This window comes from Narcine bancroftii, chromosome 12 (assembly GCF_036971445.1).
Source record: "Narcine bancroftii isolate sNarBan1 chromosome 12, sNarBan1.hap1, whole genome shotgun sequence".
Classification (NCBI taxonomy): Eukaryota; Metazoa; Chordata; class Chondrichthyes; order Torpediniformes; family Narcinidae; genus Narcine; species Narcine bancroftii.
The window spans coordinates 38,306,577-38,331,568 of NC_091480.1; the positions used below are offsets into that span (position 1 = coordinate 38,306,577).

Below are 24,992 nucleotides of genomic sequence, written 5' to 3' on the forward strand. Positions count from 1 at the left end.
CTCCCCTCGCCCGCCCGATTCGCGCTGGTGTCCCTCTCTTCCCCCCTCGCCAGCCCGATTCGCGCTGCTATCTCTCCCCCCTCACCCGCCCGATTTGTGCTGCCATTCTTCCCTCTCGCCTGCCTGAGTCGCGTTGCCGTCTCTCCCCCCTCACCCGCTCGAGTCGTGCTGGCATCTCTCTCCCCCTCGCCTGCCCAAGTCATGCTGGCAACTCTCCCTCCCCCTGCCCAACCTAGTCGCGCTGCCGTCAATGTAGGCAGCTGCTAATAATCTTACTGATCATTAAACCTGGCAGAAAAAATCATTAAAATAATAACCTCGTGTATAATATTTTGAGCTTGAATTTCAGTACAAAATTTTTTGCATTATACATGAATATTTAGAGTAATTCATTATAATTTTGTACATCAATTATTTTTAACTCCTGAGAAATTAAAGCGATATAATTTACTTTCCACAGATTTATGTTTTAGGTGTCAGAAAGAAACAGGAGCTCTTTTTACATTCTACATGGTTTTGTGATAAGGTCAAACCTTTCTGGGCACGATTTAAGGAATTTTTACAAGATATTCTTAATGTTAAACTTCCAGTGGACCCATCAATATTTTTGTTAAGTAATATTAAAAAGATTTGTTTGGAATTAAGATTAAATAAATTTCAAATAGCTTTTTTGAGATTAGAATTAGCAGTACCACCTGCCATTTTTAGCTAATTTTTCCAACTGCTCCAGATCCCTCTACAAGCTTTGACAACTTTCTTCACTGTCTACAATGTCTTCAATCTTAGTGTCATCTGAAAACTTGCTGATCCAATTTACCACATTTCATCCAGGTCATTAATATAGATGCAAAAAACAATGGTCCCAGCATTGATCCCTGAGAATTCTCTCAAATGCCTCTTCCCATAGTTTCTCCTCAATTTCCATGTCTAATTCTTGCTCCTATTCTGTCTTTATTTTGGAAAGTGAATTCTTTTGGTTGACAGAATAGAGCTATAAAGTTTTGAAATTGTCCTTCTCACTCCTGGATTAGCTGATATTAGATCTTCCCAGGATTGTCTGATAGGTAACTGAGGGAAGTTTGAGAAAGACTTTAAAATAAAATGTTGAAACTGAAAATAGTGAAATAAATGTGTTGCACGTGAGCCATAAATGTAAGACAGAGAGGTGAAGCTGCTAAACACTCCATCCATATAGAGGTCTTGAAGACATATGATACCTTTAAATAAAAGGATCAGTACCATAAAAAAAGGATAGTTACTGATGGTGAGAAAAAGTGATTGTTATTTTGGGGACCCTGAACTGATTCAGCTGTCCATTTAAAATTATTTCTCATCTCATATCAATTTTTTTTATTGCATTGTGCACCACTGGGTTGTCAGGGTGGTTAGAAGGTTTTATGGGCAATGAAGAATATACGCTGGCAGCTAAAGAGGATGTTTGGTGAAACAACTCATCTAGTTTACACCAGGAGAGCTCAGGGTAATGAACTCAGTAACATAGTTGTGTATGTGTGCTGCCCAGTAGTAAAATTGGAAATTGGGAAGAGTGAGTCCTCCAATAAACTTATAGTTTTACAATAGTGCTTTACAAACCCTTGGAGATTTTCCATTCCAAATAAAGGAGGACATTATTTTACCCAGACAAGTGAAAAAATATTTTGGAAGAAATAAAGGATTAGTTTGAAACAAATAGAGAAATCTTGGTAATATGTTCATTTTAACAACATTTATTCTGCCCATTGGTGATGAGGGCAAATTGCTCCACTCTGAAAATCTGATTTCACCTGGTCAATAAGACAGTGATGCAACCAGCCAGAATGCTCTCCTTGGTACACCTGTAGAAGTTTTCGAGAGTCTTCGGTGACGTAATGAATCTCCTTAAGCACCTCACAAAGTATATTCACTGGCTAGCCTTCTTCATGATTGCATTGACATGGAGGCTCCAGGATAGATGAGAACACCAGGAATTTGATGGGCCAGTGGGCTCTTATATCTTTTTTATCTTGTGAACCAAGTTGGAGTTAATAACTGCAGTTGTAAGATTGTTCAGAAACTGGTTTATTTTGGTGTCGTCAGAAGTGTATTCAGATTTGTAGAGTGACAAGTAGAAAGATTTAAAGGGTGCATTAATTTCCATGGGATATGATATTATGTTATTAGAGGAGTCTCAAATCTGGGTATCAGCCTTGATGCAGCTTAATGTTTCAGTTGGTGGTCCAATGAGCGACTTGTCTTGTCCCCATGTCATAATATGAACCACAATTTGCATTAATTGCCCTTCCGCGTGTAGCTGATAGAAGATCAAACTCCACTTGTAAATCAAGACATTGCTTGTATAATTCTGGGGATGGACAAACTGCGTAGCTTTGATTCATTAAACTAATAGCGGATGTTAGGTCATTATTTACTGAAGTGAAGTATGAAATTATTTGACCCCTCAAATGACACTTGAGTGACTCACAATGTAAGGAATAGGAAATTGACACATTTTAGTTGTAAGAAAGGAAATCACTTATAGAGTCTGATACGTGGCAAATTTCTGCAGATATGTGTTGGAAAGTGTACTGACCGGCTACATCATGGTCTGAGCGCAAACCCTCCAAACACAGCCCTGGACATCACAGGCAAAACTCTCCCCACTATCAAGAACATTTATAGGGAGTGCTGCTGTTGGAAAGCACCACCCAGCTCACACTCTGTTCTAACTGCTGCCATCAGGAAAGAGGTATCGGTGCCACAAGACTCGCACCATCAGGTTCAGGAACAGCTGCTACCATCAGACTCCTCAACAACAAACTCAATCAGGGGCTCATTTAAGGACCCTTACTTGTGCACTTCATTGTTTTTTTAAAATTCTCTCTGTATTGCATAGTAGTTTGTTTACATCCGTTATCTGTTTACATTTCTTTATTTGTTTACACATGTGTACCCTGTGTAGTCTTTTTGCACTACCAATAAGTGGTAATTCTGCCTCGCTGGCAGGAAAAAGAATCTCAGGGTTATTTGTGAAATAAATCTGAAATCTGATATAAATTCTCAAAATTTTTCATCTGCCAGAAGGAGAGAGATGAACCTCCAGCATAGTGGGTTAATACGGTGATTGGAAAGCTGAAGGTCTAATAATAATGGTACATGCTCAGAGATCAAAATACTAGAATAATCCAAAATGACTACGCATGGCTTAAGAGGGCCGTCCAAAAATAAATAATCAATCCTAGAGCACGAGTTATGAATTAAAAAAAAAATAAAAAAATTTTTAGTTGACTGATTGAGAAACTCTATGGGTCAATCAGACCATTCTGTAACATAAAATCAGAAAATGACCAAGCCGTGGCTGATTGGGATTAGAACTGTCCTGAACCAGGTGCATAACACAGTTTAATTTCTCCCAAAAATTACTATGTGGGCATCTAAAGAGGGAAGACTACTTAGTAGTGTGGCAGCATGGACCAGTAGCACCTGTTTCTGCAAGAGTTTACCTGCCACTATGATATCACATTACATGGTGCAAATTGAATATTTTTATTTATTAAAGTCAGGTTGTTATCTGATTGCACATGTACAACTCAACAAAAGTATTCTCCTGTCCTCGGTGCAAAACACGCACACAAACAGACATAACACACATACAGTCAAACAATACTTATACAGGACAGGTATTTTATGGATACAAACAAATAGATAAATAAATAAATATTTTTAAATGAATATGAGAGTCTTAGATGGTTCCTTTGGTCATTCAGCATTCTCACTGCCAGTGGGATGAATCTGTTCCTCAGCCTGGTGGCGCTGGCTCTGATACTCCTGTATCTCAGCTGAAAGATGCTGTGTGCAGGGTGGAAGGGGTCCTCAATGATGTTGCGCGCCCTCTTTAGACAACGATCCTGGAAGATTATGTTGATGGAGTTGAGGGAGACTCCAGAGCTCCTCTCTGCTACACTTATGGTCCTGTGGATTGACCTCCAATCTATTTCTCTGCAGCGGCTGTAACACTGTGATGCAGAAGGGTAGGACGCTCTTGATAGAGCTCCTGTAGAAGGTTGACATAATGGTGGCTGGTAGCCTTGCCCACTTCAGTCTTTTCAGGAAGTGCAGTCACTGTGGCGTCTTCCTGACAAATGTGGAGATGTTGAGTGTCCACAATAAGTCGCGAGTTAAGTGAACTCCAAGGAACTTGGTGCTTCCCACTCTCTACACTACAGAGTTGTTGATGTGTAATGGAGTGTGGTCATTCCTGGTCCTCCTGAAATCCACGATCACCTCCTTCATCTTGTCCACGCTGAAAATCAGGTTGTTACTCTAGCACCATTTCACAAGATTTTCCACCTCTTCTCTGTAGTGCGACTCATTGTGGCTGATGAGGCCGACGACTGTTGTGTCATCTGCAAACTTGATGACACTGTTGGAGCTGGATCTGATGATGCAGTCGTGGGTCGGTAGTGTGAACACACAGCCCTGAGGTGCACTAGTGCTCAGTGTGATAGTGCTCCACATTCTTCTACCGACTCAGACAGACTATGGTCTTTCTGTTAGGATGTTCAGGATCCAGTTGCAGAGGAGGTGTTGAGTCCTGTGAGGACAGCTTCTCCACCAGCCTCTGGGGAATGATCATATTAAATGCCGAGCTGAAGTCAATGAACAGCAGCCTGGTGCATGAGGTATTGTTCTCCAGATAGATGAGAACGGATTGAAGTGACAAGGCTAATGCATCATCTGTGGAATGGTTTCTTCTATAGGTGAATTGAAATGGATCCAGCGTCTCCAGGAGGTCTGCTTTGATGTGTTCCATCACCAGATACTTGAAGCATTTCATAATGGTGGTGGTCAGTGCCACAAGGTGATAGTCATTGAGGCCTGTTTATTGTTAAAATAGCAAACCCTTGTGATTTAAAGTTGAAATTAGAATAGAATCTGGTCTTCCAGTCTTATCCCCTTTGCTGCTGACTGAAAATCTACTGCTCTGATATGACGGAGAACTCAGTGACCAATCAGCAAGTACTCAGTTTGAGGTTTCGACCTGTGAAGTGAGGCTTAGGTTCTTTCAGTAGATTATGTCTGATTTCAATACATTATTGTTGTGTAGTGCAATAGAAAGCAAGCATTTCAAAGCAATGACCCAGGTATGATAATCTCTCCTCCCTTGCTGGATCCTTGTCAGAACGTCGACACGACCAAGCACGGACACCTGATGTCTGTCGCTCAACGATACACAAGGCATTTTTACAATGCGTTAAAGAATTGCCCAAATGAAGATGGCATCAAAAGGGTAGGTAAGGAACAGGAATTGCTTTGGAGAAGAGATGAGCAATCCATCTTGCCCAAAGCTATCTCCAGTGCGAGATGCAGACAATTTTTTTCTCTCAAAAGGAAGTCAAACCACCATTTGTACCATCCTGTAACAATTTTTAAACCTTTCATGTTCAAGGTTAAAAAAAATATGGGAAGGGGGAAATGCAAGCAAAAGGGAGAAATGGGGTTGAGTACTGGGGTTGGGGGGGGGGTGGAAACAAAAATTTTTGGTGATTGTGTGTGACCTCAAAAATCCTCTACTACATTGTTTGGCTCCATTTTCATGTAATGTCACAGAGTCTAATTTATAATCCTTAATAAAAGTAGCTGATTCCAGGCTGCAGCAAACTTGCTCCTCTATAAAAAAGAAATTAGAATGGAAAACCTGACTTACTCATGGATCTTGTAATATTCCAACTAAGACAGATGTCCTCCATCACAAGTGCCAGGCTTCATTGAGTTATGCATTTATACATTGTGATCTATAAAGCCACAATTGAGTAGGAGCATCAAGGTGGTTCCCCCAACATACACAGACAAAAGTGTGGACACATCCTCCTACTTACTACACTTGTCCTCACATTAGAACTGAGCCATAACATCTATCTGGTCTAAACATCCTCACACCTAAATGCTAAGAACTTGGAGAGTAAGCTTAAACAGGAAAAAAAATAAGCCTTCCTCCCGTGAACTTTGAGTTTGATTTACAAGGTACTTCAGTCGACTCTGTGTCGTTCAGTCCAATAAATTTGAATATAAATTAAATGATGTTGTAATACATATAAATCTTAAATTACACCTTAACTACCTTAGCAAGTGTAATAACTACAAATTAAACTGCAAATGTTCAAGAAGTAACAGTGCCCCATTGCACTCGCACTTTAATCATTTGTTTTTCAACGTCTTGACGTATTCTTTTGCCTCTTTTGCTGAGTGGAAATCCTTCACCTTGGTGATCCATAGTCAGATTGGGTACAATAAACTGTATTGAACCCCCTTCAGGGTTTGCAGTTCCTGTCTGACATGTTGAACGCTGCCAGTAAAATCAGGGGAGAACTGAGATAGTCAGCCCTTCAGTTTTATCTCGCGGCGTTCTTTGACACGGCATAGGACATCGCAGCGTTCTCTGGCACTGTGTAGGACATTCACACAATCACTGTAATAGTGGAGTCTGGCCATAATGGCCTGTGGACGGTCGCCCAGCCTTGGTATCAGTCCAGCAGTGGCTTTTTATCCAGGCCAAATGTCTCTTTCCTAAAGATGATTCTGCATCTGTGCTCACGCTGCTGGTTCCTTCAGGAACACACAATCCTGATGTTATTGCACTGAGATCTCATTTCCAAATCTTCACATCTATTTTCCAACTTAATCATATTGGCAGTAAGAGTTTTAATTTTCTTTTCCATTGAAGAGCTGTCGTAGGTACACACAGACAGTGAACACTCTATCTCACCAACAGTATCTTTAATTTCTCACAGTCCTGTGTCAATGGATGCTTTATCAGCCTGTAGCTCCGACCTAATTACAGATAGTTCCTCTCTGATGCAGGTCCATATCTCAGTTTTAATATTCTCTGTAATGTCTTTATGGAGTGCACCCAGCACTTCTAGCTTTAACACCTTGATATCAATTACCAGCTGTAATGTTCTGTGTTCTAACTCAGTCAATGGTGTCCTAGTGCAAGTTTATGTGCTTGACATAATGTGACATGCCTGGATTACAAAGTATCACAAAGTAAATTGCTAAAAACATCAAAATTACAGCATAGAATGGACCATATTGCCCAACAAGTGTCTAAAAGCATTTCTGCTCACCTCAAACTTCTTCCTGATTGTTTTTATTTAACTTCACCAATGTATCCCCCATTTCTTCACTTCCTTTGTGCTTATGCAATTTTCCCCTGACTGTGCTCATGGCATATTCGTTAGCTATTTCAGACCATCTGAGTCTCTTCTGGACTTCTTAGTGACCAATCTTGCATTAACACCCCAAGTTCTGGCCTTTCTCACAGCTCTTAGCCACACTCTCCTACACCGCTCTGAGTTAGGTGGTAGCTTCAGTCGTTCTTGTAGATGAACTGAAGATCTTGGTTTCCATAGGACATTCAAGGCTGCTGCGCTGGTTGACAGTATTAAGAAGGCATATGACCTTCATTAACCATGGGATTGAGTTCAAGAGCCGTGAGATAATGTTACAGCTACAAAAGACCTTGATTAGACCCCAGCTAGAATAGCATGTTCAGTTCTGGTCACCTTATGATAGGAAAGATGTGGATGCTATAGAGAGGCTGTAGAGGAGATTTACACTGATGCTGCCTAGATAGGAGAGCATGCTTCATGAGGATAGGTAGAGTCAACTTGGTCTTTTCTCCTTTAAGTGGCAGAGGATGAGGGGTGACTAGATAGAGGAGTGCAAGATGATGAGAGGCATTGATTTTGTGGATGGCCAGAGCTTTCTGCCTGGGCCAACACAAGGGGCTATAGTTCAAAGGTACTTAGGGGGTGTAAGAGGCATATTCTTCACATAGTGAGTGGTGGGTGCATGAACGTGCTGCTGGCAACAGTGGTGGATTTTTTGAGAGATAGGTACATGGAACGGAGAAAAATAGTGGGCTAAACAGCAGGAAATTTCTATCCAGTTGTTAGAGTAGGTTATTATGCTGGCACAACACTGTGGGCCGAAGGGCCTGTATGGTCCATGTTCCATGCTCTGTTCTTTGCACTGCATTCTGAAAGGTAATGTTACTTTGTGATCAACCAATACATTTTGTTTCATAATTATGACTATAGTGTTCCTGTTTCTTTGGTATTATATAAAGAACTTTTCAAAATAGTCTAAGGATTTCATAATAAATAGAACTCTGATGCTCAATACTGACACCCATTTATAATAGTGAGAGGTTTTTTTAAAAAAAAACTGCTACTGTTCTTTTGGATTGGAAGGGAGTGGGCAGGAAGCATAAATAAAATCAGGGCTAGCACATCTTGTGTTTCAAGGAACGTAATCAAATTAAAATAGATGAATTCTTTCCAAATTGGTATTTTAATAACTATAAAATTCAACAGTAATCACTCAATGTAACTGACGCAAATGAAACTTTCATTTCATTTCAATTCAAAGTTTATGGATCTGGTAAATTAACTTTTCCCACAGCTTAATTGCCATAAAGAAATATTTAATGAGCACATCCTAATGATATATTGGGCAATGGAGCAAAAATAATGAGCTAAGTGACAGCATAAAGCTGAGTTCTGCTGTTGGACTCCTTGGGCTATTTGCCGAGTGGCAAATAAAACCTACTGCTTAACAACCCAGGTGTTAACACACTATTATTAATTGAACATGCAAAGTGAAATGCCTCAGGAATTATTATTTTGAAAACAATCATGCAATTATATGAAAGTAACTATAGCAATGATATAAATGTGCTCAAAAGTCCATAACTTACACATACATTTCATTAAAAGAAGGATGAATCCATGAACAGTTGCAGGAAAACCTAAACTTCACTGCATAATGAATCTGAACATTTTCAGGCAAATGCAGAAACTACCTCCATCCCTTTCTTATGTGTACTACCCTGTAACCTTGTGTGTGTGTGTGTGTGTGTGTGTGTGTGTGTGTGTGTGTGTGTGTGTGTGTGTGTGTGTGTGTGTGTGTGTGTGTGTGTGTGTGTGTGTGTGTGTGTGTGTGTGTGTAAAAGAGAGTGATTTCAGAAAGGTTATACATGTGCATGCTTTTGCCACTATTTTCTACAACATGACTAAAATATTGTCTGCCCCAACACATAATTTCTCAGATGGAATGCAGACCTGTTCAGTTGTTGTCAGAGAGATGATAGGAAGAATGGAGAGGGTGGTTTATGTGGAGACAACTCAAGGACATCTTGGTGAAGGAATCCTTCTAATGTGAGCTTACTGCTGCTCTCACCGATAATGTTGTCTTTGTTCTTGGATCTCACTGAGCCTCTCACAGAGTTGTCATAATCATGTCTAGCTTTGAGAAGGGAGACAAATCTGATTGCAGTAACATCAGATGAGGCAGGAGGGAGGGTCTCACTCATTGCTGTTTGCCACAGGAAAGCCACTCCCGATGACCTCCTCAGTGGTTGAAAAGTTGTTCATTGAATCAGAGTGGAAATTTGGACTGCACAATCAGTGTAGCAGTTAGCCTAACCCTAAAACAGTGCTAGTGACCTGAATTTGAATCTGGCGCTGTCTGTAAGGAGTTTGTACTTTCTCCCCATGTCTGTATGGGTTTCCTCCAGGTGCTCTGGTCTCATCCTACCCTCAAAAAAAATACGTTAATTGGGGTATTTGGCGGGGGGCACAGGCTCATTTTATAAAAATATTAACTTCACTGCACAACAGCTCCAAGAGAACTTCAGGGAATAATACTGACCACTGTACTATTTCCTAACCCACCCAGGGCAGAGTCTGCAGGTACATGTGACCTCTTCAGCCACACAAGTAAATGCAGAACTGGAGGGCTAGAAAGTCATTCTCAATTCTGGAAGGGGGATGCCTAAGAAGGAAACAAAAGTAGGTTTTTGACATAGGCTGATACCATATTTCAGGCAGTAAAAAAAAACCTTTTAAGAAAAAGTCCCAAACCAAAAGAAGGCAATCGTCATCAGTAGCTCCCAATCATTTTTTCTTCATGAATTCTACACACCAAATAGGTGTGTGGCACCATGTAAATGTGTGTCGTTGTCTCTTGATTGAATACTATTTTCTGAAGGCAGAATTTCTCAAGATGCCTTCAACCAGTTATTTGTTTAAACTTAAAATGACAGGCGTGTGGACAAGGATTCGAGTACGAAACCATCAATGATGCTGATACCTCCTGATGGAGGAAGATGAAAAGATAAGACAAAGTTAAGTAATTATTCATAGTTAACAGGTTCATATATTAATAGTTTGCAGGTTTATGGGTAGTATTGAAAACTGAGGAGAACTGGGATTATTTACTACTCAGATAAACAGCTTAAATGGTGATGTAATGTAAAAAATAGATGTCTTTCTGAACAATGTGGTACCATCTTGTTGAGAAAAATGTAAAAGTGGAGGATTTAATGACATAGACATGGAATTAACTCGATCTGTTCAGGTCTGTTATTAGACATCATAATCATCACATGAAAAGGAATTTTGTCACAAGTAGATAAATAAGTCTTATCCTGTCTGGCCTATGGCTGTAGATCCAATGTGGCAAATGATCCCCATCTAATCTTAAATACTCAGAAGCCAAACTAATCAATTTAATTCACTGTTGGTTTGAAATTCTTCCCTGTGATAGTGATGTCAGCATCAGTTGACATTCTAAGTTCAGGGTTCATTGCATTCAAATCTGAAAAACTGCATGTGCTTTGTTGAGAATGAGCCCTCAACCAGAGTTCATGGAAAAGGCCTGTGCTGAAAATACTGAGCAGATCAATATTACATACCATAATGAGTAGGTGGTTTCTGACCAATTGCTTCTTCAGCCTGGATCATAGATACTTGAGCTTTGATCCTCCCTCGTTGTGAGCTGAAGAGAAAAGCCAGATTGGAGTCATCGAAGCAGGCAATACTGGGAACAATAGTCAACCAGTTCAAGAAACTGAGATTCCCACTGATGATGAGCAAAACCTGAGAGAATGGAGAGAATAAAAAAATCAAATTCACAGCTGGAAATAAGAATGAAGTGGCACTGTAAATGTTGGTCTAAAATGCCATTATTGATCAAATAATTACATTCTGGATCATTTTATCACAATAGACTAAAATACCAAACCACGATCTTTTCATTTTACTATATGTTCATCTGTTTCATGACATAATGGAACTCAGTTTAACTCTTGTATGGTGAAGGTTTTAAGAAATCCAATTTTAAATGTGAACAACTTTTTTCTGGTAGAAATCATCCACTGAAATAAAATATTAAATTTCTGATCACTCTGCACGAACACCATTGGAAAATGGTGTTACTTATTTACTTATCTTCTTTCTGTCTGCTGTTTTAAAAATGGAGTCCTTATCACAAAAGAGCCACAATTCACAAATTCACACATCATTCCTATGTAAATGTTCAATAATTTAATTACTTATGGCCAAATGTGCGCTTCTTGCCTCTATTACAACTTAAAAACACACACAGGGTCTCCCAAGTTGATCATTATAAAACATTTAGCATTGATGTTCAAATCTAATTAACATCAGCTAAAAGCAGGAATGTTGGATCATCGAAGAGAAATATGTGAAAAGTAAATTTGGAGCAAATTTTAGGACCATTTGATAATCTATTGAAATATGCTAGGCTTGGGAAGAGAGATAGAAGTTATACAGAAGAAGCAATGAAACAGCATATCCAAAGCAGCCATGACATTGAAGAAGGCGGCAGGATTAGCACAACTCTGTTACAGCAACAAAGATCGGGATTGAGGCCGCGCTGTCTGTACGGAGTTTGCACGTTCTCCTGATGTTTGCGTGGGTTTTCCTCAGGGTCTCCGATTTCTTCCGACCTTTCAAAATTTACTGGGGGTTGTCAGTTAATTGAGTGTAATTAGAAGGCACAGGCTTGTGGGCCAAAATGACCTGTTACCATGCTGTATGTCTAAATTCAATAAATTTAAATTCAAGAGCTCAGGCCCAAAATGTCGGTAACATAATTGTTACCTCCTATGGATGCTGCGAGGCCTGCTGAGATTCTTCTGCACCTCTCTGTTTTTCCTACAATAGCAGACTTCTGTGTTTCACTTTTTATGATATTTTCCTGCCTTAATTTCTTCTTGTGTTCCAATGCTTTGTCACATTTGATGTGTTTAAACAGAAGTAAAACTAAGAGAGTCTGATTAATTTCAGCCTGAGGATCCTGTGATCTCATGCAGGAAGAATGAGGGAAGAATGTGAAGACATTACAATAAAAAATAATTATTTGTGTATCCCAAATGAAAGAAAAGTTCATTTGTTATTTTAAGCCAATGTACAGAGCAGCACTATCTGGAAAATGGACAAATACAACAAATTAGGAAGGATGGGAAGCTTCTGCAGATATTGTCAGTTAAGAAATGGATAGGAACACAAAAATGCAATAAATCAAAGTTGTAGATTGTGTCATTCACATAAGAAGCCAGTCTTCTTGTGGGCTTGATATTGTCTGCATTTGCGTAGGAAGGTTAGGAGAAGGCAGTACCAAGATTGTGGAGAACAGTGCAATGACTTGCAAAGATAACAACAATTTGCAGATGTCAGTGGGAGTTTACTAAGACAAACTATAGAACACCAGCAGAATTAGTTAACAGTTATTTTAAGACTTTTTGACATATAAACTGCTGTTGGAGGTTATTGTGCTGGAGTGGGCTTAAAGGTCACATTACATTTCCTTCTTGGTAACTATTTGGCATGCGGCTTCTTTTTATCAGGCATCAACACTAAGAAGGAGCATTCACTGGATGTTTTAGACCTTTTATAACTCAGTTATAAAACCTAGGATCCAGCAGTATTAGATGAAGATCTTGATTGAGCTTGCCATGGCAAAATTCTATCAAAGGCATCGAAATTATGTCAGCTGTCTTCCATGCCAGGTGGAACACATTACACTTTTTGATTCTAAATGAACAAAGTCTTTATGGTGGCTGTGACTTCACCACTTCACAAGGAAACAAAGACAGATTTATATAAAATGATTTATTGGAGTAACGTGCATCATACTCAGAGAGAGATGTGGGTTTTTTGTTGTTTCGAAAAAGCTCCATGAGCAATGAATTGAATACATTGGCAATGTTATGCCAAACATTTTTAAAAAGCAAATTGTGACTAGTAGCCAAGTTCTGGATGTTTGGAAAGGTCTGTCCATAATGAGCGATAAAACACTTCTTACAGACGCTAATTCTTCCAACATACTGTGGTTACATGTACAATTTAGCCAAATGCAATTGAGATTTCATTTACAAAGTGCTTTATTTTGAAATCCCTTGCTTGCTGCAGGGTAGTGAATTAATTGGACCAGAACTGGGCCTTCTCCCAGAATCTGTTATTTCATATTTTTCCTGGTTTTTTTCACAAGATGCATATTAACCATATAACAATTTACAGTACGGAAACAGGCCATATCAGCTCTTCTCATCCGCATTTACGAGAAACTCCACTAGTTCCACCTACCCACTCCCTTGCCCATAACCCTCCAACCCCCTGTCATCCATATACTCATCTAACATCTTCTTAAATGACAGAATTGACCCTGCCGCAACTACTTCTTCCGGTAGATCATTCCACTCAGCCAGCACTCTCTGAGTGAAGAAGCATCCTCTTGTATTACTTCTAAAGTTTTGCCCCCTAACCCTTAACTTATGACCCCTTGTACCCTCAGGGGAAAGAGCCTATTCACATCTACTCTATCTATTCCCTTCATAATTTTATATACCTCTATTCAATCCCCTCTCAACCTTCCACACTCCAACGAATAAAGTCCCAGTCTACTCAATCTTTCTCCATATTCAAGATACAGCAATCCAGGCAACATTTTTGTTAACCTTCTTTGCACCCTCTCTACCTTATTTATATTTTAATTTGGAGACCAGAACTGCACACAATACTCCAAACTTGGCCTCACCAAAGCCTTAAATAGTCTCAACATCACCTCCCAGCTCCTATATTCTATGCTATGATTTATAAAGGCCAGCATACCAAAAGCCTTCTTCATCACCCTATCTACATGGGAATCTACCTTTAAGGAATGCTGAACTGTTATTCTAAGATCCCTCTGTTCCTTAGCATTCCTCAATGCTCTCCCCTTCACTGCATAGGTCCTATTTTGGTTATTTTTACCAAAATAAACCACCTCACACTTACCTACATTAAACATGCCATCTGCCACCTTTCAGCCCACTTTTCCAAACAGTCCAAATCCTTCTGTAGTCCATGAAAACCCTCTCCACCATCCACAATTCCCCCTATTTTTGTATCGTCTGCATATTTACTCACCCAATTTACAACCCCATCATTCAAATCATTAATATAAATGACGAAGAACAAAGGACCCAACACCGATCCCTGAGGCACACCACTCGTCACCAGCATCCATCCTGACAGACAGTTGTCCATCATGACTCTCTGGTGCCTATCTTACAGCCACCTCTGAACCCATCTGACTATCTCCATATTAATCCCTAGAGATCGAAACTTCTTCACTAACCTACCATGCGGAACCTTGTCAAAAGCCTTACTAAAATCCAAATAGACTGCTCTAACTTCATCAACCTTTCTCGTCATTTCTTCAAAAAATTCAACAAGATTCGTCAAACATGAATTTCCCCTCACAAACCCATGTTCCCTGTATACCTGCAGTGTGTACCATGATCAATCCCTGCCTTTCCAGATATTTATTCATATTATCCCTAAGAATTCCTTCCATTAGTTTCCCTACCACTGATGTCAAACTTACTGGCCTATAGTTGCTTGGCCTACATTTTGCACCCTTTTTAAACAGCGGAACCACGTTTGCAACCTGCCAATCCCGCGGCACCACACCCTCCTCTAGTGACCGTTGAAAAATCACTGTCAGAGCCTCCGCTATTTCCTTCCTGACCTCTCTTAAGGTCCTGGGAAAAATCCCATCAGGATCAGGAGACTTATCTACCTTTATACACTCCAGCAGTTCTAAAATCCCCTATCTTTTCCATAACTAACCCTTTTGCCTCACTTATCTTACACAATTCAATATCTCTTTCCCTCTTGAACACTGACAAGAAGAATGTATTCAATATCTCTCCCATCTCATATGGTTCCGCTCTGATTTTCCAGTGGACCTCTTCTAACCTTAATTTCCTTTTACTATTCACATATTTGTAAAAACATCTTTGCATGTAATGTCATAGAATGAAACACCCTTATGAATTTTTGAATATAATTTTTGCAGTTTTAATCCACTCCAAGGAAAAGTATAGTTTTTTTTAAAGAAAGAATATAATTCTAACTTTCAAATCATCTGCAACAGGAAAAAAAAGCTCAGAAATTTTAGGGGAGGGCATTTCCTGAACAAAATAGAAAACTTAGCTCCTGCTTTAATCTGAAGGATTGGATCAGACTGGTATGCATTCCTCAGAAGACTGCATTGGGAAGTCAAGTGCAATTGCTCTCTCTGACAGTAGAGGCTATCTATCTCTTTAAATGTATTTACAATACATGGGGAGATTTCTGAAGTATCAGGGAACTAAGGGTGAGGGGAAATGGGAGGGTAAGTGGAACTGTATCCATGGCCACATCAGCCATGATCTTATTGAACAGGCTCAGTGGAGAAGATGGCCTACTCCAGTTTCTATTTATTAAGTTCTTATGAACAGATTTTTATCCTTTATGACAAGGTTAGCCATGAATGCAAATAGTTCCCTGCTGGCCACAGTGCATTCAGTCTCCTCACTATTTAGTGAGGAATTTCAAATCCTCCAGTGCTGCATGTCAAACCACCAGTTCTTCAATTTAGGTACAGTGGTGTGTTCAAGAGAGACAATGGTGGGAGAGATCTGTGTGTTATCAGACAACATATGGGAACAATCGTTGCGCATTCTGTTGTTGCCAGGGAACGTTATGTAGCTGGGAAATAGGAGCATGGCAATATGCTTATTTAGAACCTGACCACATTAGTAATGGAAATTTGAAGTACAGGAATGGACATGGCACTGTCCCCTGTATACCTGCAGTGTGTACAGATGAGTGAAAGCACAGGAATGGACATGGCTCTGTTCCCTGTATACCTGCAGTGTGTACAGATAAGTGAAAGCACAGGAATGGACATGGCTCTGTTCCCTGTATAGCTGCAGTGTGTACAGATAAGTGAAAGCACAGGAATGGACATGGCTCTGTTCCCTGTGTAGCTGCAGTGTGTTCAGATGAGTGAAAGCACAGGAATGGACATGGCTCTGTTCCCTGTATACCTGCAGTGTGTTCAGATGAGTGAAAGCACAGGAATGGACATGGCTCTGTTCCCTGTATACCTGCAGTGTGTATAGATGAGTGACAGAACAGGAATGGACATGGCACTGTTCCCTGTATAGCTGCAGTGTGTACAGATGAGTGAAAGCACAGGAATGGACATGGCTCTGTTCCCTGTATAGCTGCAGTGTGTACAGATGAGTGAAAGCACAGGAATGGACATGGCTCTGTTCCCTATATACCTGCAGTGTGTACAGATAAGTGAAAGCACAGGAATGGACATGGCTCTGTTCCCTGTATAGCTGCAGTGTGTACAGATAAGTGAAAGCACAGGAATGGACATGGCTCTGTTCCCTGTGTAGCTGCAGTGTGTTCAGATGAGTGAAAGCACAGGAATGGACATGGCTCTGTTCCCTGTATACCTGCAGTGTGTTCAGATGAGTGAAAGCACAGGAATGGACATGGCTCTGTTCCCTGTATACCTGCAGTGTGTACAGATGAGTGAAAGCACAGGAATGGACATGGCATTGTTCCTGTATAGCTGCAGTGTGTACAGATGAGTGAAAGCACAGGAATGGACATGGCTCTGTTCCCTGTATACCTGCAGTGTGTACAGATGAGTGAAAGCACAGGAATGGACATGGCTCTGTTCCCTATATACCTGCAGTGTGTACAGATAAGTGAAAGCACAGGAATGGACATGGCTCTGTTCCCTGTATAGCTGCAGTGTGTACAGATAAGTGAAAGCACAGGAATGGACATGGCTCTGTTCCCTGTGTAGCTGCAGTGTGTTCAGATGAGTGAAAGCACAGGAATGGACATGGCTCTGTTCCCTGTATACCTGCAGTGTGTTCAGATGAGTGAAAGCACAGGAATGGACATGGCTCTGTTCCCTGTATACCTGCAGTGTGTACAGATGAGTGAAAGCACAGGAATGGACATGGCATTGTTCCTGTATAGCTGCAGTGTGTACAGATGAGTGAAAGCACAGGAATGGACATGGCTCTGTTCCCTGTATACCTGCAGTGTGTACAGATGAGTGAAAGCACAGGAATGGACATGGCATTGTTCCTGTATAGCTGCAGTGTGTACAGATGAGTGAAAGCACAGGAATGGACATGGTTCTGTTCCCTGTATACCTGCAGTGTGTACAGATAAGTGAAAGCACAAGAATGGACATGGCTCTGTTCCCTGTATAGCTGCAGTGTGTACAGATAAGTGAAAGCACAGGAATGGACATGGCTCTGTTCCCTGTATACCTGCAGTATGTTCAGATGAGTGAAAGCACAGGAATGGACATGGCTCTGTTCCCTGTATACCTGCAGTGTGTTCAGATGAGTGAAAGCACAGGAATGGACATGGCTCTGTTCTCTGTATACCTGCAGTGTGTACAGATGAGTGAAAGCACAGGAATGGACATGGCATTGTTCCTGTATACCTGCAGTGTGTACAGATGAGTGAAAGCACAGGAATGGACATGGCTCTGTTCCCTGTATACCTGCAGTGTGTACAGATGAGTGAAGCAGCAAACAGGATGATCTGGGGGAGGGGGAGGGTCACATTAGCTTTCATGCTGTTTAGATAGTGGTTTGCAGATGAAATAGTCCTCTACCATTAGACAATTCAACTCTAAATGTTAAGCAATTCACTACAAAAATACTTGTCCCAGTGACCTAAACTTAGGTTCACTTTAAGTGCTTGACATAAGTCTGGAATGAAATTCAAACCATATGTCATCAATGCAAATACAGTAAATTCTCTTCAAATCTTCTGCACAGCCACTATATTGACCAAGTCAACATTCACATACCAACGATATACTCATCTATCAAAGCAGCCTCTTCTAAATTTATCAGATTCAGTGAGTACAATTACATTACATAAATATACAACTATCCTTAACTTGTTCATTCATCTTCAACTGGATGACTTCATTGATTAAACAAAAAAAAACTGAAGTCCAAATATCAGCAGTGGCTTTCCTCTTGTAATTGATGCCCCGACTAACCAGCCTTCCTCTCGGCTCTGCTGTAACATTGGCTGCCTTGTTATTGGTGCCACAGGCTCTGAAGTTTAGTCTGTCTCTGCTTCTTTACACTTGTTAAAAGAAATTCTTCTCTTTCGTGTTTCTGTCCAAGTATCTCCTTATGTGTGCTTGATGCCAAATTGAGACAGATGGTCTTTCTGCGAAGCACCTTGGGACTTCTGCTGAACTTGAAGGCATTATATAAATAAAAGATTTTGTATTGAGAAGGATCCATGAAGTTTCAACTTCCAGTTCAGTTTGGAGACTTTGTTTACAGGAACTCTGCTATTGCTGGAAGCTCCAGTACACCATATCAAACTCATTCTTTGTGGAAGAGAATGGTGACTGGTCTCCACATCATTTATATCTGAAATGGTGTTGAACTATCAAAGCTAATAAATAAACAAAGCAAAGACGTCATTTCACAGGGGATGTATTTTCCAAAAATATTTATAATATATATCTGAAAATAAGACCTCAAATAAGACCAGAGGATATCTGTACAAAGTGAAGGGAGGAAGGTTTAGGGGAGACAACACGGAGCGTTGTGGGTGTCTGGAATGCCTTGCCAGTGGTAGTGGTGGAGACTGGAACATTAGGAGCATGAAAAAGATTCTTAGACAGGCACATGGATGAATGAAAAATAGAGGGTTATGAGATAGGAAGGGGTTAGTTTTTTTTGGTAGGAATGTAGAGGTCGGTACAATATTGAGGGCCAGAGGGCCTGTACTGTGCTGCAATGTTCTATGTTCTAAACATCTCTGGACTCTTTAAACAGCCATCCCCAAAAAATTGAGATAAAGAAGTACAATGAAGAGAAAGAGAATGCATATTCCTGCACTATATCCAAAAATTCAGCTCAGCTCAAAGTGCTGAATAAAAGAGATTCAGTGAAATATTTCTGAAGTGTAGCCATTTTGCATTAAAATGGAATTGTACTTGCTTTTTGTCTGTTGTGACTTTTAGTCAAGTGAATGAAGCATTTCTGAAGTCCAGTTCCAGTAATTGGTTAAGTACAATAATATGCAGACAATCTGTCGGGCGAAATAGCGGTGCATGAGGAAGTGTTGTAGCTGCATAGTTCTAGAGAACTGATGATGAGCTCTAATGCAGTGTGTGTCAAGTTTGCACATTCCTCCTGAGGTTCTCTGATTTCAGCCTGCATCTCAAAAAGATTTATTTTAGTCTAGGTGGGTGGTAGATGAATCCAGGTGGTGTTGATGAGCATGTAAAATAGTTTATAAAGGGAAATAGGCAGGGCAACAGGATTGATGAGATTGCTCTGAGAGCCAGCATGGGCTCAATGGGTTGAATGGGGTTCATCTGAAAACAAGGAAAATATATTCATAATGTCAAGTGAGGAATAAATATCAACCAGATTTCCATGTTATTCAATAACAAAATTTCAAAATATTCATTTTTATTCCACTGGATTATCCAAGAATTTTGAGCTTCATTCCATGTATTTTTTTTTTAATTTCTGAGCTTTGCTGGCATCTTCAATAAAATAAAAGTGACTCGTCCTTTTGGTATACCAAGGGCAATCCAAAATTGAACAGGAGTCCAACAAGTAATTTGACTCTACATGAAGTCCTTTTTCTGAAATCATCTCTGCCCCAGAACTTCTACCTGCTGAGGGCTTCAAGGGACAGGCCACCAAAGTTGCACTATCTGTTCTTCACGGACCTTCAGACAACATCTGTTTCACAGCGCCTTTGCATAGTTGTGAAGGTTACCACAATACAAAACTTTCTAAGCCACTCCAGCAGGAGACTTTTGCTGCATCAGGCAATCTGCAGCACACACATATAAGGAGTGAGGAGATTGGCTTCGTTTTCAAAGGAAATGAAGATTTCTTCACACTTCCCGCGTGCAACTTTCGTCACGCTACAGGGTTCCATGAGTCCAAAGAGTCACATGTTGCATCCACGTAGGCAAGCTGCTTCTTCACATGAATATCATTATCTTTGCATTCATTTACATGATCGTGCCGGTGACCATGATCCTGGAAGCATCCGGTGGCATTCCATGGCCCTCACCTGTCGTGAATGAAGGCCACGACAGTACCATCCTGCTTCCTTTTCATGGTATGAACTGATGTTTTTAATTGCAAAGCCAAACTCTGTAAATTGTACTCAAATATGGCTCTATGAATGTCAGAGATAACCTGTTAGACTGCTTGCAGAAGAACCCATCTCCATTGAATGTGACAAATAACCTTCAACTGAGTAACTAGGGAAAGTCAGACAGGAAGATAGAGCAGGCAAATGAGTGGCTGACGAGAGGGGCCAGGGTTTCAAGTTCTTGGATCACTGGAACCTGTTATGGGGAAGAGGGTGATCTGCACAAGTGGGATGGATTGCACCTGAACTGGAGGGGAACCAATATCTTGGCAGGGAGGTATGAGAGGAGCAGTGGTGGAAAGCAAAGTGAAGAGGCAGAGGAAGAGGGGGTTGGGGCACAACGAGAGGCAGCTGGTAGGGAGTTGGTGTAGAAGGACAGCGAGATGGGGTAAAATGGCAGCCTTGGGATGAGTAGCAATTCAACAGGGACACAAAATCAAAAAAAGCAACAAATACAGGGCTCAAGGTTTTGCATTTAAAATGGATGACCTTAAAGTACAGCTACAGCTACTGATTGGCATGTATGATGTTGTGGCCATCACGGAGTCATGGCTAAAGGATGGATGTTATTGGGAGCTGAATGTCCAAGGATATAAAGATGGGCAGGTTAGCAGATTGAGTGGCTCTGTTGGTAAGGAATAACATTAAACAATTAGAAAGAGGTGACATAGGATCAGTTATGTACATTAGCTGGGATGTGGACAACAAATTGCAGCAGCAAACAGAAAAGATGTGTCAGAAGGGCAATGTTATGATAGTCTCAGGATTTTAGATTGGGAAAACCAGGTTGGGGTGAATCTCAAGAGAGATCATTTGTAGAATGCCTACGCGATGGCTTCTTGGAACAGCTTGTGGCAGAACTGACCAGGGAAATGGTAATTCTGGATTGGGTGTTATGTAATGCACCAGACGTGCTTAAAGAACTGAGGATAATTGAACCATTAGGGAGAAGTGATCACAATATGATTGAGATCAATTGGAGATTTAACAAGGAGAAAGTAAAGTCAGATGTGTTGGTATTTCAGTGTAGTTAAAGGGATTAAAGTGGCATAAGAGAGCAACTGGGCAAAGTTGATTTGAAGGGGGCATGAGAAGGGACGACTGCAGAGCAGCAATGGATGGAGTTTCTGCAAGAAATGAAGAAGGTGCAGGATAAATATAGACCAAGAAGAGGAAATATTCAAATAGAAAAATGTCACAATATGGCCGACAAGGAAAGTCAAAGCCAATGTAAAAGCAAAAGAGAGGGCAGACAAGGAACCAAAAATTAATGAGAAGATAGAGGACTGGGAAGTTTTTAAACTTGCAGAAGGTAACTAAAAAAATCATAAGGGGAAAATATGACATATGAAAGTAGACTAGCAAATAATACGAAAGAGCATACAAAAAGCTAAGTATTTAAAGAGTAAAAGAGTAAATATAAGACTACTAGAAAATGATGTATGAGAAATAATAATGGAAGACAAGAAAATGGCACAGGAACAAAATGAGCATTTTCCATCAGAATTCACAGTGGAGCTCAGCATCTATTTCTGCTCCTTTATCTTATGGTCTTATAATCCTGAGATAAATTATTATTTGACACATCACATTTATATCAGTAGCATATCCAACCTTCAATTAATGACATCTAACAGAAATTGGCACTGATTTAGTCATGGAGACATCAGTACATTCACTTTGGTCACATACTTTGGTCATACTCTAGTATTAGAATTAATTGAACATGCAACCTTGAACAGAAATGTAGGGACTCTCATACGCTCTGGTTTGAAATGGATTCCATTTGAAAACACTGCCTCATCCTTCAAGTGCAGTGGAGCTGGGAGTAAAAAAACGAGTGTGCATCTTTAGAAACAAGTTTCCTGTTTTATGAAGTGTAAAACAAAAATGACAAATTTATTGAATTCTGAGGCATTATCTATGATTTCCTTTTGTCTTGCAAGTTATAAATCTAATATTATTTCTCGTATTTGTTCTCCGACAATTGGAACTCTGATTTTCAGTACAGTACACAAAACAAATGGAATGAGCATTACTCACTTGTGCATAACTTAAACCTGCTTTTCTGAGACCAGTTAGAAAAGGTGGATTTGGACTTCAATTTGTGAATATTCTAAACCAGTACTTTTCAAACTGCCCTCTAAACTCACATTCCACTTTAAGCCATAGGTGCTCTGTGATTAGTAAGAGATTGCTTAAGGTAGTATGTGAGTGGGAAGGGAAGGTTGAGAACCACTGCTCTAGACTCAGTTGTTACTGAAATATTTTCCTTGAGAAAAATTGTCATTGGCCCATTTCCTTTGGAGTTATGAAACTGTGCACATAACGAGTCAATGAGGTACGATTAAAACAGTGGTTTTCAAACTTTTTCTTTCCACTTCCATACCACCTTAAGTAATCCCTTACTAATCACAGAGCACCTAAGGCATAGGGATTGCTTAAGGTGGAATGTGAGTTTGGTTGGGGGAGGGGGGGGAGGGCAGTTTGAAAACCACTGATCCAAAGGAAGAGCAGTGGAAGTGAGTGGAGCATTTGGCAAATAGATGCAGGTTCCCAAAATGTTTCACTCACTTCCACTGCTCATCCTTTAGAAAATTCTGATTTGCCGTCAGTTTGTCTACATTTCTTTCTTTGACTACATTTCTCTTTTTTTGCATAGGTCTATCTTTATCCTGAGTATGTTTTCACTACCAATAAGTAGAAATTCTGCCTGGTCAGCAAGAAAAAGAATCTCAGAGTTGTTTGTGATGTCTTGTATATCTCTTCTTCCTCTCTCTTCTCTTTGGCTTGGCTTCGCGGACGAAGATTTATGGAGGGGTAATGTCCACGTCAGCTGCAGGCTCGTTTGTGGCTGACAAGTCCGATGTGGGACAGGCAGACACGGTTGCAGCGGTTGCAAGGGAAAATTGGTTGGTTGGGGTTGGGTATTGGGTTTTTCCTCCTTTGTCTTTTGTCAGTGAGGTGGGCTCTGTGGGCTTCTTCAAAGGAGGTTGCTGCCCGCCGTACTGTGAGGTGCCAAGATGCACGGTTTGAGGCGATATCAGCCCACTGGCGGTGGTCAATGTGGCAGGCACCAAGAGATTTCTTTAGGCAGTCCTTGTACCTCTTCTTTGGTGCACGTCTGTCTCGGTGGCCAGTGGAGAGCTCGCCATATAACATGATCTTGGGAAGGCGATGGTCCTCCATTCTGGAGACGTGACCTACCCAACGCAGTTGGATCTTCAGCAGCGTGGATTCGATGCTGTCGGCCTCTGCCATCTCGAGTACTTCGATGTTGGTGATGAAGTCGCTCCAATGAATGTTGAGGATGGAGCGGAGACAACGCTGGTGGAAGCGTTCTAGGAGCCGTAGGTGATGCCGGTAGAGGACCCATGATTCGGAGCCGAAGAGGAGTGTGGGTATGACAACGGCTCTGTATACGCTAATCTTTGTGAGATTTTTCAGTTGGTTGTTTTTCCAGACTCTTTTGTGTAGTCTTCCAAAGGCGCTATTTGCCTTGGCGAGTCTGTTGTCTATCTTGTTGTCTGACAATAAATTTCAACTTGATCTTGAATCCTTATTTACCACTGCAAAATTGTTAATGTTTTGACAACAGTGGTCCAAGTATACTTTTTTATAATTTGTGTCTTTGTTTATTTAATCTTCAAATAAGCAAGCAGTACTTACAAAATAATGAACGTGGCATCAATAATGTTCTTGTTGGAAAAGGAGAGGAGGTGGATAATTGGTAACTCTTCAAAGTTATACATTGGGGAAAAATGAATTGTGTTCTCCACAGAAGGAGTCTATTAATTCTAAACTTCCCAAAATACAAAAAAAATTATAAATTCTGTAGTCTTTGAGTAAGTCTGAGTGTCAGGACCTCGTCAAATAATAGGAGTGCCAGCCAGGAGTGTCGTCTGCAGCTCCAACCCACATTACTACTGCTGCAGCACATTAAAATTTACAGGCTGTGACCTCTTTAGCTCAGCCAGGCACACAGTTGTATCGATGATGAAGTTTAGATTCATTGCCTGTTATTGCTCTCAGATGATTTAACAAAATGCATGGTCACTTCATGTGTTTCAATAAATATGCAGGGCCATAAAACTATCTTTAAAAGTCTGCAACTTTACAATTTCTTATAATTAGCAGTTGCTCTAATTAGTTCCCCTAAATTGCAATAAGATTGCAGCTGGATTTTATGAAACAGAATTAAGTCTGAAATGACATGACAAAATAAATACCCTGATAGCTGCCAAGGTTACTGAATGATTGACTTTATTAATGTCAAGGCACTCTGTTAACAAATACCAACCACTATCAATGTGGCAGAAAAGAGGAAATTGATTCCCGAGGAAGATGCACTGCAATTTTTTTGGAATATTTTTTTCCTTCCAAATATTAACCAAATTTCCCACAACCCAAACATTTTTATCTGCACACGGACAATCATAAAGATCAGTCTGACGAGTACCTTCATTGTGGCATGTGTGATTTGAATCAACCACTTTAAGTGTATTGGTTCTCCAACATTTCACCAGAAATACAACTGGAACAGCTACATAAATATTGTGGTTATAAAAGCAGGTCAAACGCTGGGTAATCTATGGTGGGTGGCTCACCCCCTCTCTCTCACCAATGATTTGCATCATATACAAG

At 40.4% G+C, this 24,992-nt stretch overlaps 1 protein-coding gene across 1 annotated transcript in view; it reads right to left on the bottom strand.

The window, feature by feature from the left end:
* The window catches only part of lmf1 (lipase maturation factor 1), an 868,109-nt gene that overhangs the window by 117,378 nt on the left and 725,739 nt on the right, over positions 1-24,992 (bottom strand). The window contains exon 7 of the mRNA XM_069904828.1: positions 10,736-10,919. Within this exon, the coding sequence (XP_069760929.1) occupies positions 10,736-10,919 (184 nt within the window). The remainder of the gene's footprint in view (positions 1-10,735; positions 10,920-24,992) is intronic.